Below are 21,289 nucleotides of genomic sequence, written 5' to 3'. Positions count from 1 at the left end.
GTAACCTTGACCCGTGTTTTGGTTCTCTCTGGTTTCCTTTGCAGCTGAACATGACCTTCCACTTGTTTATTGTGGCGCTTGCTGGAGCTGGGGCAGCAGTGATTGCTATGGTAAGACCTCAAAGCTCTAAAGCTTGGTTTTTCAATTTGAATTACAAAGGTATTTGCTTGTAGAGATGATAATTCATATCTAATGCCTGCAACTCATATGAATTATATTTATTTTAGTATCAGTGAAAAAAAGGAGAGGGAACAATGGCAAAATAAACAAGTTAAAAACAAAGCTTAACTCAGATATTATCATTACAGTAGAGATAATATTTGTAATTAGTTTAAGGATTACAACACTCAATAATATTGATAATATTAAAAATAAGTAAATTTGTTAGCATTTTAGATATTAGATTACTATTAACATAAAAATTTATTTCTGTAGCATAGACGTATGTATCAGTGTGATATTCTGAGTAATCTAATCAATTTATTAACTTACATTATCTTTTTTTCCTCTTTAAATAAGGACATAAAAAGTGATATTATGGGGGCAGCCTGGTGGTGTAGTGGTTGGGTCCACACGCTCCACTTCAGCGGCCCGGGGTTCACAGGTTCGGATCCAGGGCGTGGACCTACACACCACTTATCAAGCCACGCTGCGGCAGGCGTCCCACATATAAAGTAGAGGAAGATGGGCACAGATGTCAGCCCAGGGCCAATCTTCCTTAGCAAAAATAGGAGGATTGGCAACAGATGTTAGCTCAGGGCTAATCTTCCTCACCACACACACAAAAAAATGGCCATATTGAGTAACTTATGAAAAAAGGATTTATTTTTCATAAAATAAACCTCAGTAGTTTCATGTCATGTCTTCTATTATCTAATTTTCTTCAGAAATATTAAGAACAAGTCCTTAAAATCAGGCTTTTACCGATGTTTGAGGACCTTCAGTGTGCTGGACTCTGTCTCTGCCTTTGTAACTCAGCATGAATTCCAGTTTGCTCACTGGAATGCCAAATGTCACCAATGAACCAATGCTCTGAGCATCAGTAATAGCTTCTGCAGCCAAGGTCTCCAGTCCTTATTTTTGTATTCTAGAATATAAGTAGAATAGAACTCTAGAAGTTTCCCAGTAACCCCACAAATGTAATAGCTAATTCAATATGCAAAAATGATGAACTAACTTGGATTTACTCAATTCTGCTCCTTATGATGCCAATACATTATCTACTGTGTTGGTGAAACAAACACGTTTTAAAATATGAGTGTTTTATCTCTTGTCAAAGACTAAATATAGGAATGATGAGACAATGCTAATGATCCAGTTCAGACTGGTTATTTTCGGTCACTTCATAAACACTTTTGTGTTAATATCTGATTCTGTTTTATTAGAAATGATTTTTTAAAATATTTGACAAAAACTGTCACTGCTAAAGTGAGTTTTCAGATATTTTGTTAATTTAATGTTATGTTTATTGTTCAACATTTTAAATTTAGTGTATAAACCTCTACATAAGAATTTCATTTCAGAATATCAGATGCTTAGTAAGATCATGTTCTGATAAATTGAAGGGAATCACAATAAAACAGTAAGCAAAGGCCTTATATTCCTAATCTAAAATCAATGCTACAATATGCCCTGGGGAAGGATCACCATGTTCTAGGCAGTGATGTTCTAAGCACTCGTGGTCCCCCAGCACCTAGCCTGGCTGTGAGATAAGAGGTAACTTCTGTACATTTCTGTTCACACACGTTCCTGCGTGATGTATCGTTTTTAGGGACATTTGTAAGTTCAAGCAATATACACTCATGTATAAGAAGTCTGTCAAAGTACTTTGTGGATAGAGGTGTATAATAAAGCATTTGTTTGCATTTGCAACATACATGTGAGTGTAAAATTCTGTGTAAAAATGCATGCCTTCAGGCATATATTAGCCAAAAGTATTTGTCTAAATGAATAATATTATTTAAATGTCCCTAAAAGTGCTTACTCTGAAACCATTCTATTATCAAAAGATTTTAAGCTAATAGAAATTTAGATGTTATGTATTTCTTAAGGAATCTATGCTTTGCATAGATTTAGATATTAAGTTATAAATAAATTTTATTTCAAACAGCGAGAGTTTAGAAGATTTTTTTTTTAAAGTACTAAGCATCCTTTTGGGTATCTAAATCTATGAAAAGCATAAATTCCTTAAGAAATAAATAACATCTAAACACTGATTGGCACCAGTATTTCCGATGTATCAGCTCTGGCGATAGTTTAGGTCTTAGGAGACAGGGATAATGTAACTACTGCCACTGTTTGTGGTACTAATACTACTACCAATTTAGTATTTCTATTAGCTAATATTTCTTTAAAACTTACTCTGTTAAAAGCACGGTCAAATGCTTTATATACATGAACACATTCAGTACTCATACTATAGCAGCTGTCATTAACTTCGTCACGATCTCATTCAGCACTCACAATGTAGCTACCATCGTGAATTCCATATTATAGATGAGAAAATGGAGATGAATTCTACTCTACCAAAATATTTAAAACATCAATATAATTTAAGGCAAAGATTATAAGAATTTGTGCTAAAATGAACATGTGCTCTACTCCATTATTTTTTAGAGATGTTAGGAAGTTCTGTATGCTGATAAGATTAGTCAGCTTGGCGTTGCACCAAGTTCCAGCGATGGTTACTCATCTGGTGAGGGACAGTAACAAACTGGACAGCGTGTGTGCCCCTAAGGCCCAAGGAAATGCCTGAGGACCTACTGAGAAGTACCGGTTTCTGAATGAGAGGAACATTAAAGTTCTTTTTAGTATTTCACTCATGCATATTTAATAATAATTGAGAGGTCATATTTTCTCAGACTTTAAAAGGAAAGCTTTTGAACATCTAAAAATATATTCATTCAGGTGGCAAGTAATTTGAGTACCTACTACTTGCTCAGCACTCTCCACAGCACTTGATATTTTCACAGCAACAACAACAACAAAATATCACAGACATTTGGCTATGTGTATAAGCCTTATTCACTCTACACATATATAGTGACTAAGCTTTCACTATGAAAATGCCGTGGAGTACAAGAATATGACTCACAGCCCCTGCCTGCATGTGGCTTACAATTTCCACTAAACAAAATGCAAAATTTCAGAGGAAATAAAACATTCTGAAAATTCCTTTTTTAATTATTATTTCATTGAGGTCATATTGGCTTATAACATTGTGCAAATTTCAGGTGTACCTTATTATATATCAGTTTCTGTATAGACTGTATCATGTTTACCACCAATAGTCTAGTTTTTTTTTTTTTTTTTTTTTTTTTTTTTTTTTGTGAGGAGATCAGCCCTGAGCTAACATCCGCCAATCCTCCTCTTTTTTTGCTGAGGAAGACGGCCCTGGGCTAACATCTGTGCCCATCTTCCTCCACTTTATATGGGATGCCGCCACAGCATGGCTTACCAAGCAGTGCGTCGGTGCGCGCCCGGGATCCGAACCAGCGAACCCCGGGCCGCCGCAGCGGAGCGCGCGCACTTAACCGCTTGCGCCACCGGGCCGGCCCCCAATAGTCTAGTTTTTATCCATCACCGTACACATGTGCCCCTTTATCCCTTTTGCCCTCCCCCCACCCACTTTTCCTCTGGTAACCACTAATCTTTTCTCTTTGTCTGTGTGTTTGTTTATCTTCCACATATGAGTGAAATCATATGGTGTTTGTCTTTCTCTGTCTGGCTTATTTTGCTTAACATATCACCCTCAAGGTCCATCCCTATTGTCGCAAATGGCACGATTTTGTCTTTTTTATGGCTGAGTAATATTCCATTGTGTATATATATGTATATATATACACCACATCTTCTTTACCCCATTCATCAATTGATGGGCACTTAGGTTGCTTCCAAGCCTGGCTATTGAATAATGCTGCAATGAACATAGGGATGCATACATCTCTTTGAATTATTGATTTCATGTTCTTTGGATAAATACCCAATAGTGGAATAGCTGGATCATAGGGTATTTCTATTTTTAATTTTTTGAGAAATCTCCATACTGTTTTCCTTAGTGGCTGCACCAGTTTGCACTCGCACCAGCAGTGTATGAGTGTTCCCTTTCTCCACATCCTCTCCAACACTTCCTATTTCTTGTCTTGTTAATATAGCCATTCTGACAGGTGTGAAGGAATATCTCATTGTAGTTTTGATTTGCATTTCAATAATAATTAGTGATGTTGAACATCTTTTCATGTGCCTGTTGTCCATCTGCATATCTTCTTTGGAAAACTGTCTGTTGATATCCTCTGCCCATTTTTTGATCAGATTTTTCATGTTTTTGTTGTTGAGTTGTATAAGTTCTTTATATATTTTGGAAATTAGCCCGTTGTTGGATACATGACTTGCAATTATTTTCTCCAAGTTTGTGGGTTGTCTTTTCTCTTGTTGATGGTTTCCTTTGCTGTGCAGAAGCTTTTTAGTCTGATGTAGTCCCATTTGTTTATTTTTTCTCTTTTTTCCCTTGCCAGAGTAGACATGGTATTCAAAATGTGCTACTAAGACTGATGTCAAAGAGTGTACTGCCTATATTTTCTTCTAAGAGTTTTATGGTTTCTGGTCTTACATTCAAGTCTTTAATCGATTTTGAGTTAATAATGTGGCTTTTGCATATGGCTGTCCAGTTTTCCCAACACCATTTATTGAAGAGACTTTCCTTTCTCCATTGTATATTCTTGGCTCCTTTGTTGAAGATTATCAGTCTGTAGATGTGTGGTTTTATTTCTGGCATCTCAGTTCTGTTCCACTGATCTGTGTGTCTGTTGTTCTGCCAATACCAAGCTGTCTTGATTACTATAGCTTTGTAGCATATTTTGAATTCAGGAAGTGTGATATCTCCAACCTTGCTCTTTTTTCTCAGGATTCTTTTGGCTATTTGGAGTCTTTTGTTGTTGCATATACATTTAAGGATTCTTTGTTCTCTTTCTGTGAAGAATGTCATTGGGATTCTGATTGGGATTGCATTGAATCTGTAGATTGCTTTAGTTGATATGGACATTTTATAACTATGTTTATTCTTCCTATCCATGAGCATGGAATATCTTTCCATTTGTTTACGTCTTCTTCCATTTCTTTCAGTGTCTTATAGTTTTCAGTGTAAAGTTCTTTCACCTCCCTGGTTATATTTATTCCTAGATATTTTATTCTTTTTGTTGTGATTGTGAATGGGGTTGTATTCTTGACTTTTCTTTCTGCTAGTTTATTATTAGTGTTTAGAAATGCAACTGATTTTTGCCTGTTGATTTTGTGCCCTGAAACTTTACTATATTTGTTGATTATTTCTAATAGTTTTTTGGTGGATTTTTTAGAGTTTTCTATATATAGAATCATGTCATCCACAAATAGTGACAGTTTTACATCTTCCTTTCCAGTTTGGATGCCTTTTATTTCGTTTTTGCCTAATTTCTCTGGCTAACACCTCCAGTACTATTTTGAAAAAGAGTGGTGAGAGTGGGCATCTTTGTCTTCTTCCTGTTCTCAGAGAAATAGCTTTCAGTTTTTCACCATTGAGTATGATGTTGCTGTGGGTTTGTCATTTATGGCCTTTATTATGCTGAGGTACTTTCCTTCTATACCTATTTCATTCAGTTTTTTATCATAAATGGATGTTAGATCTTGTCAGATGCTTTCTCTGCACTTATTGAGATGATCATGTGATTTTTATTCTTCATTTTGTTAATGTGGTATCACATTGATTGATTTGTGGATTTTGAACCATCCCTGCATCCCTGGAATAAATCCCACTTGGTTGTAGTATATGATCCTTTTAATGTATTGTTGTATTTGATTTGCTAAAATTTTGTTGAGGATGTTTACATCTACATTCATCAGCAATATTGGCCTGTAATTTTCCTTCTTCTTTGTATGGCCTTGGCTGGTTTTGGTATCAAGGTAATGTTGGCATTGTAAAATGAGTTAGGAAGTATCCCACCCTCTTCAATTTTTTGGAAGAGTTTGAGAAGGATAAGTATTAAGTCTTCTTTGAATGTTTGGTAGAATTCACCAAAGAAGCTGTTTGAACCTGGACTTTTGTTTTTTGGGAAGTTTTTGATTACTGTTTCAATCTCTTGTGATTGGTCTATTCAGATTCTCTATTTGTTCTTGATTCAATTTGGGGAGGTTGTATGATCTAAGAATTTATCCATTTCTGCTAGGCTATCCAATTTGTTGGTGTATCGCTTTTCATAGTAGTCTCTTATAATCCTTTGTGTTTATGTTCTGTCTCTTGTAATTTCTCCTCTTTCATTGAAATTTCCTACTGACATTCTTATTGGTATGCATCTTTTTCCTATATCATTGTGTCAAAATTGTTTTGTTAATCTTTTTCTACTGTTGACTACTTTAATATACCACAATAGTCACCATTTAGAATTGACTTTGCTTTCTTTTTGTCCATCTTTACTTTTTAGAAACAGCCTACCTCCTGCCTTTCAATGTACTCTTGACTAATCAAAATTGTAGTGTTCTATTTTACTACATTATGGATGAAAATATTGCCCACCCTTTAAAACTCAGAGAAGGTAAATAACTGACAACTTAGTTTCTCTTTCCTATTCATCCGTCAAAATCCTTCATTTGGAAAATTGCTTTATCTCTTCTATGGACCAAGAGGAAGGGAAAGAAAGAAAAAAAATTAAGTGATCTCATTGCTGAATCAATTTCAGTCAAACCAGGAGCTTCATTACTTGAGTAACTTCATTACCCAAGACAAATCAGGAGCTTCCTTTTTGAACATGGCACTATTCCAGCTATTATGAATGCATATAAATACACAAAATCCATATGACATGAAACTTGCTGTCTTACAGTTTGCAATCTAAAGGCAACTGCAAATTCCATTCTGTGGAAAGTTAATTTGATAATTAAAGCCACTGATTTATCTTGTGGTTTCCATGATCTCTCTTTCTGTTGTTCAGTGGGCAATATATCCTCTCATTAATTCAAGTTGACTAGACTCTAACTGTATATGAGACTATTTCTGATTATGGCTTAGAGAACATAGATACATGAACTTGAAATGTATAGCCTTATGGTTTTGGTAAATAAAGGCAGAATGGACAGGAAACATCACATAAAGATTAAGAATCAGTCTTGGATATTTCAGAGTTGAAAAAGAAGAAGAAAAAGAGATACTGAAAGAAAGGGAGCCAAGAAGACAGTGTCAGAGAGTTGCAGGGGTGAGGAAGGAATATGTTTTATTTATATCGTTCCTATTGCCACAGAAATTTTGGTTCCATTTTATTAATGAACATATCCTATATAAGCATATAATCTGAATATTTCTTTCCTGCTAGCAAGGCGTCATGAAGACACTGAACAGTCTTGCAGTATAAATTATTTTTGTCTTTTTTAGGTTCACTACCTTATGGTTCTGTCCGCCAACTGGGCTTATGTGAAAGATGCCTGCCGGATGCAGAAGTATGAGGACATCAAGTCGAAGGAGGAGCAAGAGCTTCATGACATCCACTCTACTCGCTCCAAAGAGCGGCTCAATGCTTACACATAAAACCTTCCTTTTCTTTCTACCATTCAGATGCATTGGTGTTTAACTAAGGGCCATCCAACCATCCAACCTTTTGAAAAATAAAATGAAAGTGCTTCTCATCAATGATATGTAGGGTGACTTATGAATCACCTGAATACAATACTTTGTTGTTGAGCACTTAATTTCCTAATTTGTCAAATTGGTGTAATCAGATCTCTTCTACAAGCTCCTATCCAGCCTTTTTCCTTTTTAAATTTCTCAAACACATTTAATAATTCTGTAAGATTGAAGATACTAACATTGTCAAATGCAGAGATTTATTTGATTTTTAACCAGTTTCCATGTGTTATGCGTAACACCTTTTGCATTATTTCTTATGTTTTGAAAAGAAAAATAGCTTTTTATACTTTTTAGTTTTGATTTCGGTAACTAGTTTAACTACAGGTAACCTTCAAAGGGACCACTGTACATTATGAACAATAGACAGAGATACTATCATGATGACTCTTCTTGAAATATGGAAATCTTGTCTGAAGATCAGTGGCCGCATTACTATAGGCCCTGGTTACTGTTTTCATCAATCTAAGGTGCAATTTCTAAATTTGTAAGAGTAGGTTAAAAAAAAAAAGTGCTTCTTATCTTTGTTAACATTGTAGTTTTTCTTGATGTACTTAAAAGGTATTTCTCTCTGATCACTCATGGTTATATTGTGAGCATGTAGAACAATGATGCTAATGCATGGCTAGTTGCCTTTTTAAGATTGTGACACCATGCTTACCTTTTAAAGTTTAGTATAGAGACAATTTTAATGGAAATATCTACTGTGGTCTATTGGAGAATGATCTTTTTGTGATTTAAGCAATGGCTGGATTGGAACTTTTAATATGCTAATGTGGAACATTAATTACCTTTATGAAGGTGGTATATTAAAAATAAGCACACTAACCCCTCAGAAGTTATTTTACCTACCTTAAAAAGTTTTAATGGATTGCACCTCTGTAGACTATCCTTCAAATGTGTATGATATATTTGAAAAGGCTTCCATTAATATGATAGCTTTGCTTGCAGCCTTCCAATCTATGTTGGTTTACCTGTAGTGTTTTTTAAAATGTGGTCAAAGGCCACTATAGAATGTATCCTTTCAAAGTGTAGTGATAGATTTGTGTTTTTATTTCAAGTAAGTCATTTTAACCAAATATCCATTCGTATTCATTTATAAGAAGTACCTATATCAAGGGAATAAAAAAAAAAAAAAGCAATCAGTATTATTGGACCAAATTTGGTGTTTGTTTTAACCTTGACTCTTCTTTTGATTATTTCTAATGCTACAAGAATGCTGTAAAGTGTCTTTTAAAATGATGTAGCCTGACAAGACATTTTTGTCAGTGTATAAAAACTAGGTAGTATTGTGCACTGATATGATCATTGTGAAATCTTTTCTCAGTGTAAGTGCATTTCTAATAAAATTTATTGAGTGAAACAATCTTTGTACAATGACTAGTCATGCATTATCCATAATTTTACAAGTTCTTATAGTAGGTAGGGGGATGTTACTAGGGTTATCTGTGGCATGATTATGCATTCTGTAGTATTATTTAATTAATTTGGGGTTTTGCTTCCTTTTTTTACACTTAGATTATCTTACCAGTTCAACATTTTTCTGATATATGCAGTATTACAGATATTCAGCAAAAGTATTAACGGGCTTCTTTAAATTCTATATGATAGTGTTTTGTTTCTGTGTCTTAACAGTTTGTGATGATTTTTAAACCTGTCTTTTAAACTTACGTAATGATCTTGATGCTTTGGGCTTTTCTTTCTGGTATTAGAGTTTGTATTTTCACAAAGAATGCTTTGTAGCAGGCATTACAATTAATCTGTTTTGTACATAAATGTGCCAACAGCTTGATGGTGGCGTTTTTGAAATGTAGAACAAAGTGCTTGCAAAATGTAATAAATACACTTGTGTACTTTGTGTACTTATTATTAGTTTCTACAGTGTTTTTTTTTTTTCCTTGTTTTGTTTATTCCTCTTTCCTCTGTATGTGCATTCTTTCCACATGCAATAGACTCTCCTCAGGATGCTCATTACCTCGATTGAGCTGACCTAAGACTTCAAAATTCACTTAAAATTCTGTGCATGAACATACAGTATAGGAATGCTAGGGAGCTGCGGAGAGGGTGAAGGAGTAAAGACTTTGGAGGTCATTTCATTTAGCAAATGATAATGATTCCCAATTTATGCTATTTCCTTGCCTAATTTTTATTGTTTTGTGTTTTCTTTAGTGCTTCATAAACTAAAAAAAGAGAAACAAAAAAGACCAATGCACTTGAGAAAGAAAAATGATTTGTTGGTTGGCTTCAAAATAACAAGGTGAGAGCAATAAAATGAAAAATATTTTCTAGACGTTTTCTTTGTTTTGGATGGAATTTCTTCTGGCCAAACTAGAAGTGACAGCAATTTAAAAATAATAAAATAATAATCAATAAAAATCTTATTATTATTTTTTTTCTGGGAAACATTCACTCTGAGCTAATATCTGTCGCCAATCTTCCTTCCTTTTTTTTTTTCTTCTCTCCCCAAAGCCCCTGTACATAGTTGTATATTTGGGTTGTGAGTCCTTCTAGTTCTTCTATCTGAGCTACCACCACAGCGTGGCTACTGACAAAAGAGTGATGTGGTTCCATGCCCAGGAACCAAGCTTGGGCCACTGAAGCAGAGTGCACCAAATTTTAACCACTAGGCCATCAGGGCTGGCTTGTCTAAAATTCTTAATTTTCATAAAGCCTGAGGAATTGTATTAGTCTTCAATTATATATGCATTATTCTGAGTGGCAACTTGAAAACTTCATATACTTAGGTTACAAATATCTACAGTAATCATAAGTGAATCTGGACAAAATGTCTTATGCTTTAAAAAAGTCACTTTTAAGACAATAAGAAAATTATCTCGTATCTAAATCTTATTAAATGATAATTCTTATTCTTTCCAGTGTTTATGGAATTCTTAGCATATATGCTTTTCAAAAGACTGATCATTGTAAGATACTTAGAATTTTTGAAAATTTAAAAGTCCATTTCTCTTTGCAAAAATACACAACTATCTTTAAAGTGAGTATTTTCCTTTTGGGAATTTTTTCCCCTAGATTTATTGAGATATAATTGACATAATTCTTTTGGGAATTATAAAGCTAATGTTAAGACTAAGGAGATTACTCATTTTGAGAGTAAAAGATGTGTTGGCCAGCTCTGACCTGGTTGTAATCAGTTTACTTCTTCATGTTAAAACTTAGAAAAGTAGATTCTGATTTATTCACTCAAAGATTAAGTAGACTTGACTTTTTGTTCCATTTGTTTTATTTTTGCCTTTTAGACAAAACAGAAACATATTATTTTAGAGTATTTCCATTAAGTAACCTGATAGCTGAAATATGTTGAACATGATGAAATTTGAATTAAATTATCATACCTTAAAGAAATACTCTATTAAAGTTGTTTGCAAGGTTTCAGATAGCAGATCACTTGAAGTCAGTGGAGGCAAGTCTGTGTAAAAAAGCTCAAATGTAAACATCTTTCTACTGACTTAAATAAGCCCAAGACCTTGAGTTTATTCTCGCAAAAGTGAATTTTACCTGTTTGATTGTTTTAGGTTCTTTTGCTCTTTTCCATAAAAATCCATTATGCATGAAAATTGAAAAGAACTTAGAAAATGAAATAAGTTGAATTATTAAAAGTATTAATGAAATAAGTAAAATATTAAAATGAAATAAAATTTATCTTGACCATTTTTATTTCTAACCTGTGGAACCTCCTACAGATGGAAATAAAAACAAACAAAATAGAACAAATAAACAAACAGTGGGGGAATAGAAAAATAGGAAAGAGAATAAATCCAAGTAATCCTACTGTTATTCTTTGAGTAAAAGGGAGAAAGAAAGGAGCAGTTTTATTGGAAGATATATATTGCATGGGGAGGAATTTAAAAAAGAAAGTAAAAAATACTAAAACCAAGGATCAAACCAAGAAACAGCCTACAAAATGAAAAAAAAAGTACAGAAAAACAATTGAGACTGCAGGTATTAAAATATAAGACAACAGTAGTGCTAAGGAAAGGAAAGTGTGTAAACGGTATAATACTTTTGATATATTTGTAACATTCTTACAATATATATATGATGTGGTATAATGTTAATTCAAGATGGAATGTAATACATTAATATACATATTGTAATTGGCAGAGCAACTGAAAGAATACAAAGAAAAGCTGAAAAGTCTGTATAAATGTAGAAGGTATTACTAAAAATATTAAGCTCAAATAGAAAGAAGGGATATAAGAGTAAAGAACCTAAAAGACAAATAGAAACATCATTGTAAGATGGTAGACTTAAATCCAAGCAGCTTGATAATTACATTAAAAGTAAATGGCTTTTCAACTTCAATAAAAAAGCAGAGATTGTTAGACTGATGGACAGCAGAGCTCAATTTTATCCTCTTTACAGGAGATACACATTAATATAATGAAAAATGCAGATTAATAGTGAAAAATGGGAAAAGATATACAATGAAAGCACAAATCCTAGGAAACTTGATGCCACTATATTAATAGCAGAGAAACAGACTTAAAATCAAGAAGCATTACCAGAGACACAGAGAAATATTTTGTAACCCTGAATGTGTATGCATCTAATAACAGAGTGTCTCATACATGAAACAAAATTTATGGAACTGAAGAGAAAAATAGAGAAATTCACAAATATAGCCAGATATTATAACACCACATTCTCAGTAGTTGATAAAGTAGAAAAGAAATCATTGAGGAAGAAAGATTACAACACTATCAACCAAACTGACTTAACTGACATTTTTAAAACACAACCCTAAACTATTGCACAATAAGTATTCTTTTCAAATGCTTGTGGAACATTCTCCTAGACAGACTATATGCTGGAAACAAGTTAAGAATGTATTCTCTCACTAACTCTATTCAATATTATACTTGGTAGAATCCTAGCCTGTTTCAATATGGCAAGAAGAAGAAATAGACACATAGGTCAAAAAGAAAGAAAGAAAACATCTTTATTTCTACATGACATGATACATAGAAAATCCTTAGAAATCTACAAAAAAAGCCCTACTACAACTAAAAAGTGAGTTTAGCAAGGTCCCAGGATATAAGACTCATATTCAGTTATCAATTATATTTCTATATACTCTGAACATCGGAAATGAAATTTAAATAATAATGTCATAGCATCATAAAATATAAAATACTTAGGAATACATGTAATAAAATAATATATGCTACTTCTATAATAAAAGCTACAAAACATTGTAGGGAGAAATTTAAGAAGACCTAAATAAATGAAAAGATATGCCGTGTTCAGGGACAAGAAGACTCAATGTTTTTAATAGGTTGATTTTCCAAAATTGACCTATAGATTAAAAAACAACTCATTCAAATTTTTATCATTTTTGAGCAGAAATTTAAAACCAATTCTAAAATTAATATGGAAATGCAATGGATCTATAATTGCCAATATACTCAAAACAAAAAGTGAAGTTGCAGTGTTTACGCCACTTGATTTCAAGACTTATCTGAAAGCTCTGGAAATAATAGTGTAATTTGGGGGTAACAATGGACAAATGTCACAATGGAATGGGATTCAGGATCTGATAATAAATGTATACATATAAGGTCAAAGGATTGTTGAAAAAAGTGACAAGGCAACACAATGGGAAAAATCACAAAAACTAATCTGAAGTGGATCATAGATCTAATCATAAAAGCTAAAATTATAAAGCTTCTAGAAGAAAATACAGAAGAATATCTTCATGACTTTTGGAGAGGCAAAGATTTTTAGACAGATTGTAAAAGCCTAAACTATAAAAGGAGCCGTTGATGGATTAAACTTTATCAAAATCAAAAACTTCAGCTTATCAAAGGACAAGGAAATGAAAACAAAAAACATAGATTGGGAGAAAGTACTCATTATGCATATATGTGACAAAGGACAAAGAAAATGAATTCAGAATGCATTTTTCTTCTACAAATCAATAAGTAAAAGAAAATTCAATAAAATTGGACAAGTGCAAAGTGCTTGAGAAGAAACTTGTCAAAGGAGATGTACAGATGGCTAATGGACACCTGAAAAGACGCTCAATATACTTAATCATCAGGGGAATTCAAATTGTATCCAAATGAGGTCCTACTTTGCACTCATTAGAATAGCTAAAATTAGAAAACTGACAATACTGTGTTGAAAATGTGGAGCATCTGGAGTTCTCATACATTACTGGGGAGAAAACAGTTTGGCAATTCCTTATGAAGTTGTATATGTGCCTAGACTATGACCATTCCACTCCTAGACATTATTCAAGAGAAATGAACTCACGGGTCCACAAAAAAGACTTGTACGAGAATTTCCATAGCGTATTTATGCGTTGAGAAAGAGACAAACAACCCCTGACTGCTTTCAACTGGGAGGTAGCTGGTCTAGCCATTAGAGATTTTCTCTAGTTGAACACAGTTTCAAAGAACACCAAATCAAAAACAGTCAATCTGTGACAATGATGGAGCAAGACAAAACCAAGACCATTCCAGAATTATGTTTGGGCACAGCCAAAAACAAGAATGGTCCAAGCCAACCTCACAAAGAGTCAGTCTGCTTCTCCCTCTCATTGCTAATTTAAATGACTGCTCCTTCTTTGCCACTTGACTTTCAATGCTACCTTTTTCCTCCTGCATTTTAGATAAAATCATTAAGATATTCAATCACAGAATTGTCCCCACTTTCGGACAGTGTCCAATCCAGAGCATGCATCCTAGAACACTGTCCTAAATCTCCCAAACCAAATGCAAATCCTATGACAAGCCTGTTATGACTGTGTAGTTGTCTATGGCTGTCTAACAAATTATTCCAAATTCAGTGGCTGAAAACAATGTTTATTGTCTGTTTCTGTGGGTCAGTAATCCACACACAGTTAATCTAGACCATCTAGATTATCTGGCTCTGGGTCTCTTGGAAGACTTCAGTCATCTCAAGGCTTGCCTGGGAGGGATCTCCTTCGTATCTTACTCACTCACATTGTTGTTGGCAGGATTCAGTTCTTTGTGGGCTATGCGCTGACAGCTCACTTTCTCACAAGCTGTTAAGAGAACTTCCTGAGGTGACGAAGTAGTCTGTATCCTTACTGGGGTGGTGGTTATATGAGTGCATGCATTTCTCAAAGCTAATGAACCTGTACACTTAAATCTATGAACCTCATGGGGCCGGCCTGGTGGCATAGTGGTTAAGTTTGCGGGATCTGCTTCATGGAGCCAGGGTTCACAGGCCCGGATCCCAGGCTCTATCCTAGGCACTGCTCATCAAGCCATGCTGTGGTGGCATCCCATATACAAAATAGAGGAAGATGGGCACAGATGTTAGCTTAGGGCTAATCGTCCTCAGCAAAACGAGGAAGATTGGCAAAGGATGTTAGCTCAGGCCCGATCTTCCTCACCAAAAAAATAAAAATCTATGAAGTTCATTTTATGTATGTTATATATAATGATTATACCTCAATTAAAAAAAATCAGATTCAACAAAATCAAAAGAAGAAAAATGCAGACTTTTTTTTGTGTGTGTGAGGGAGATCAGCCCTGAGCTAACATCCGTGCTAATCCTCCTCTTTTTGCTGAGGAAGACCGGCTCTGAGCTAACATCTATTGCCAATCCTCCTCCTTTTTTTCTTCCCCAAAGCCCCATTAGATAGTTGTATGTCATAGTTGCACATCCTTCTAGTTGCTGTATGTGGGACGCGGCCTCAGCATGGCGGGAGAAGCGGTGCGTTGGTGCGTGCCTGGGATCCGAACCCAGGCCGCCAGTAGCAGAGCACACGCACTTAACTGCTAAGCCACTGGGCCGGCCCTGCAGACTTTTGAGAACATCTCTCTGGGTTCATATCTTGTTTCTGCCATTGTGGTCTTGGGGAAGGTATTAATCTCTTTTTGTCTCAGTTTCCATATCTATAAAACTGAAATTGGTATATAATGGTAACTACTTCATAAAGTTTTTCAAGATACTCTGTGTGAAGTGACTGACAGATCATTATATTATTATATGTCTTAAATAGTTAATTATATTAACATAATCATTGGATATGGAGACTGAAAAGGACTGTGGATATCACTTTTTTTTTCGTGAGGAAGACTAGCTCTGAGCTAACATCTGTTGCCAATCCTCCTCTTTTTGCTGAGGAAGATTGGCCCTGGGCTAATATCCGTGCCCATCTTCCTCTAGTTTATATGGGCTGCCGCCACAGCATGGCTTGACAAGCAGTGAGTTGGCCTGTGCCCAGGATCCAAACCCTGGAACCCTGGGCCACCAAAGCAGAGCGCACAAACTTAACCGCTACACCCATGGGCCAGCCTCAATCATTTTTAAATTTCTCATTTATACATAAATAAACTCATAGACATTAAGTGAATTGCCCAAGAAATACAGTAATTTATTTATCAACCTTGTGCTGTATCTCAGATTTTCTATCATTATGATTCAACTGAGTTGAGGGCTGGCTGAAGTAGGTAACATCATACTATCTTTTCTTTGCTTCTATGACTTCCATGGGATTTTGGGTTGAGTGTTTCACAGTGAATATGAAGCCCTCTGTGAAAAAATTAAAGGCACAATATAACTAAATGTATTAAACTGATGAGAACTCATTTGATATTATAACTATTTTCACAGACATCTGCCCGGGTGATAATTTTAGCAATTTACCATTTTCCCATCTTGTTGATGAAAAAAGGGAAATCTATGTGTTTATAATTTATACTCTTGTGCTAAAAAGCAAAACAGTTGGCCTTGCATTGAAGTCTTTTTTGTAAAATTAGTGTTTGAAAATTAGTTGTATTTAAAATGGCAATTTTTTTACATAAAAAATAGAATATGAGTTTTTGAAGAAAAGAATTCCTTCATTATGTGGCACTTTCAACAATAATACTCTGTGAAGGAGTTTGCAACTGATTATAGCCAATTTTGGTTGATTAATCTACAAGTGATTATATACCAAAGAGTATATCTTTATTTTTATTTTTTATAAATAGTACTTGTATTTTAGCCCTTAGTTTCAAAAACATCACAAAGGCGTTGGAAAAGTCTTATGTCTTGAATTGAAAACTCTTGTGTACTTAGTTGTCTCATAATTTCAGATTTTTCATAATAATGAAATCAACCTCAAACAAAGAATTCCAGTGATGAGTGAATTAAAATATAAATATGAGTTAGTGTGCATCTGATGTGAATGGAAGCTAATTTTAAATGGAAGCTTATTTTTTGACCTTTAATATATTCTTCATACTTTAAGGTGCCACTGAAGAATCACTGTCAGAAGCCAACGACAGAGTAGGTCTGTGACTACTCCAAACTTTGAAATAAGCTGGTGCCCTTTCTTGGTCATTTCATTACAATGGCTCAATCTCTGTGATCAACAATATATGTACGTGTCTGTATTATCGTAATATTTAATACTTTTCTAACCCTTTGCATTTCAAAAGTACTTAGATATTTTTCATCACTTTTCTGTGGAGTCATTATTTTGTAGAATTTATATCCTGGGAAACTAACATCAGTGGCTTCAAATGACCAGCCTTAGGATAGTTTTGTAACTGTGTTGAGAATGCAAACATTAGGTACCAGGATAATATACTATTTTATTGTATTTCTATTTTTGTTTCATTATTTTCCATTAAAATTGTGCTTGAGAGAATGTTTACTGTGGCTTTATTGACTTTCGTTAGTGTACATTATAGCAACTACTTGAAGGATGAGAACGAACCCAAATGTTATGCTGTCACAGCAAGCTCACCATCTGATATAAAATATTTATCCCAGGAGACAGTAAATAAATTGCCGCAGAAAGTGATTAGGTCTACGGTTCATCACAACAGAAATATTTGGATGTGTCTGCTATTTGGTAGAGCTTCGTTTTGGCGAAGGATGATATGCCATTTGTCTACTAGCTTTCTGAAAGTATGTTGGCTTTCCTATTTTGCTTTTAAATATATTAACAGTTTGTTTAATAAGAGGTGTGGTCTATAAAAACTATTGTTCAGTTTGTGTACATCTTGATTTTTGCAACTTTGGAGAAACATCTCTAATTAGAAGAATTCAATGACAAATTTCAGCTTTCATTATGTTAATTGTTAATGGAAATCTTTGTGAAAAGGAGAGGGTCCCCTGATGTAGGCCTATATATAGAGAGGGCTTATATATTTACATTGTCCATCTTTACATTGCCCGTCTAGCAGTGTAAAATAATACTATAAAAATTCTATAAATTTTCTCCCAACAGTTGCATTCATTTTCAATTGTGAGGATGAAGATAGACACAGCTGTCCCTGGATAGCCGTTAACTTAGCCTTTTAAATTGCAAGAGTCTCTGAGCGATCCAGGATAGGCCATCAATGATTTTGTCTCCAATAGGTATAACACGATTGAGTATAAAGATCAGCTAACCAGTCTTGTGTGACTGTATGAGCAATATGGGTTGGGGTTAACTCTGAGATTGTTGTCCATGTTGCCTCATCTATAAGAGGGAATGATAACAGTACCAATCTCATAGGGTTTTAATGAGGATTAAATTGTATGTATATATATATATATATGTCTATCAATCCATCTATCCATCCGTGCATCCATCCATCCATCCATCCCTCTGTCTAAATTAGAACTTGGCTCATTGTAGGCACAGCATATTTTAGCTATTAAAATTATGTATTAGCTGTCATTCATTCATCCACAAAATATTTATTGAACATTTTCTATGTACCAAGTACTGTTTTAAGGCTTGTCTATATCACTATAGAAAAAAACGCTAAGATTTTAGCCTTTTTGTAAATTAAATTCTAGAAGAAATATAGATTATTAGATTAATTTGGCCAAGGGATGATGATAGCTCTGACCATTGCAATAGCAATAGAGGTAATGTGAAGTGGCCACAGTTTCGAAATATTCCTAAGGTGGATTTCCTGAAAAATAGGGAGGGGCCTGAAAGAGAAAGAGAAAAGGCAAAGCTGATTTTATATTTAAGTTTTACTTATAATTGCCAAAACTTGAAAGCAACCAAGATAGATGAAGGACCAAGATTTTCTTCAGTAGGTGAATGGATAAACTGTGGTACATCCCGACAATGGAATATTATTCAATACTAAGAAGAAATGAGCTATCAAGCAATGAAAAGACATGGGGAAACTTTAAATGCATATTACTAAGTGAAAGAAGCCAATCTGAAAAGGCTACATACTGCCATACTGCATGATTCCGACAACACGACATTCTAGAAAAGACAAAACTATGGACATGGTAAAAAGATCAGTGGCTGCCAGGGGTTGAAGGGGAAGGGATGAATAGGCTGAGCACAGGGGATTTTTAGGACAGTGAAACTACCCTGTATAATATTATAGTGATGGATACATGTCATTATGCATTTTTCAAACCCATAGAATGTACAACACCAAGGCTGAACCTTAATGTAAACTATGGATTCTGGGTGATAATGATGTGTCAATCTAGATCATCAATTGTAACAAATGTACTTTCTGGTGGGGGTGTTTATAATGGGGGAGGCTGTGCATGTGTAGGGGCATACGAGAAATCTCTGTAGCTTCTGGTCAATACTGCTATGAACCTAAAACTGCTCTAAAAATTAAAATTTATTTTAAAAAAGTCAATAGTAATAGACTGATTAGGGGGATAAACAGCACTTGGAGTACCCCTAAATTAGTGGTGGTTTTAACTTTCATTTTTTTCACCCATTATCCTTGGCCTTGTCTCAATGCAGCCCAAAATTTGGAAGTGGGCATCAGCGTGGACAGAGAGAAAGTTCCAGCAGGACCCCTCTAGTTCTGGCTTGAGGAGCGTGAAAGAGATCTACCAACACTCAGAAAGGGCAGAGGAAATATCCTGTTTATTTTATTTTCTCTGTTTTCTCATGCCCCAGCTCCCTAGCAAGCCTGTGATAAGGGTGGTAGTGACAGCCATGACAGTGGGGTCATTTTTTCAGAGTGAAGGAACTGTTGTCTCAAGAGGATGGCATGATCATCCTGTCCTCCTGTTGCTTGACCTCACATGCAGATGCAATAACAGAAAACTGTGGGACAGAGAGGGTAAAGAAATCCTTAGCTTTCTGGCCAGAGGACCAAGAAGGAGAGCCCCAGGGGAAATAGTAAGCACTGCAAAGAGAGTGAGAGGGAGTATCTGGGGAAAATGATCCCATGGAGCTGTTCATGAGCTTCTAGGTTCGTCTCAGTTGCACATGTGTGGGTCTCACCATAAAGAGCATGCCATGGATTTCAAAAACCACTATGGGTCTTGGCCTGATTCCAGTTCTGTGTAGGGTGGTTTGAAATGCTGCCTGTTCACATTAAAACTAGAAAAATTTTGAAATACAATATATAAATTTATGTTCAGCAAAAATGTATATTACATTTATAAAGGATGCTGTTTTTATTTTAGGACTACATTTAATGACATTAATTTTAAAGGCTGTTGAAACATTATAAGCCAACAAATTAACTCAAGAAATTGGATTATACAAGGATTACATAAGGATTAAATAGGCAGAAAATATTTAACAACAGATTGAATGTTCAAATCTTTTTTAAAAAATAAAAATCTTGATTTTTGGCTCTGGGTTACATATGAGCAGAGGCTAAATGTGCCACATACACACAAGAATCTTGGCTTGGTATCTTATCTTAAATAATGTTATATCAAAAATACTATATAGTTTAGTTTTGAAATTATGAAACCCCCCTTAATTGATAGAAAAGGACAATAATTAATATTTCAGGCTTTATCAAAGGTTACAACATAAATGTTTATCTTCTAGCTACAAGCAAGAGCTAATTTGAAGCCAATTATATTTTAAGAAGATGAGCTAAGGAAGAATATAAAAATCGATAGTAATGTTCATTAATGGTAGACCAAAATAGTTAATAGAGTTGCAAAATTATTAAGACATAAGGAGGATGCTTGCACAACAGAAAGATTCTTCTCAGAAAAAGAGAAATTTTCTTTACTAATAACAATAAAATCTGAGCTTTGATAGAATGATTGATGTGGATAAATTATTAAAGGCCAAGAATTACTGGTTTAAGGAACATATTCTCCTACCATTTTTCTAGTTTTTTAAAAGTTATTTTGTCTATTGATCTAGGTCTTCAGAGAGCCACATGTCTGAGCCATACCTCACTCATTATCTATGGAATTGAATTTAAGTTGAACGTTTTGTCACACTCTGGATTTTCATTAATTTTTCAAAGAATGGATATTAATGAAATCTATTTATGTATGTGATGAAACTAAGCGTTATGTTTATCTGTCCTCCATATAAAAGTCCATGAGAACAGCTCCGTCTCAATCATACTAATGAGACACATTGAAATTGACCATGGATAATATCGATGTCTTTATAAAAATTATGGGCTGTGATTTTATAGATGTATAAAAGGCAAAATGATGATATTATGTTGTGTGGACCTGCAAATAGCATGCAAAAAAACCCAAAACTGTCCCTTTTTGACTAAAATGAAAATAACAAATGTGATCAAATTAGTGCATTGTGATTTTGTAGACCTCAAATATGATTATTAATTCCATGTTATATGCTAATATTTTATAACATAATCATAGAAATTTGCTTATTTTCCAATATTATGCTTCATGTTGGCCAAACAAGCTTCAGTGGAGCTAAATGGAAATTATAATATTTTTAATTCC

The 21,289-nt window shown here is 34.4% G+C and overlaps 1 protein-coding gene across 2 annotated transcripts in view; it reads left to right on the top strand.

Moving 5' to 3' along the window:
• Window positions 1-9,506, top strand: part of GPM6A (glycoprotein M6A) — a 323,189-nt gene extending 313,683 nt beyond the window's left edge. The window contains exons 6-7 of one of the 2 annotated variants that reach the window (XM_058524925.1): window positions 45-110; window positions 7,397-9,506. In XM_058524925.1, the coding sequence (XP_058380908.1) occupies window positions 45-110; window positions 7,397-7,549 (219 nt within the window). In that variant the 3' untranslated portion in view covers window positions 7,550-9,506. The remainder of the gene's footprint in view (window positions 1-44; window positions 111-7,396) is intronic. The other variant, XM_058524926.1, reaches the window with a different exon arrangement.
• The last annotated feature ends 11,783 nt before the right edge of the window (window positions 9,507-21,289 follow it).

This window comes from Diceros bicornis, chromosome 29 (assembly GCF_020826845.1).
Source record: "Diceros bicornis minor isolate mBicDic1 chromosome 29, mDicBic1.mat.cur, whole genome shotgun sequence".
NCBI lineage: Eukaryota > Metazoa > Chordata > Mammalia > Perissodactyla > Rhinocerotidae > Diceros > Diceros bicornis.
This window is presented reverse-complemented; position numbering and strand designations above follow the sequence as displayed.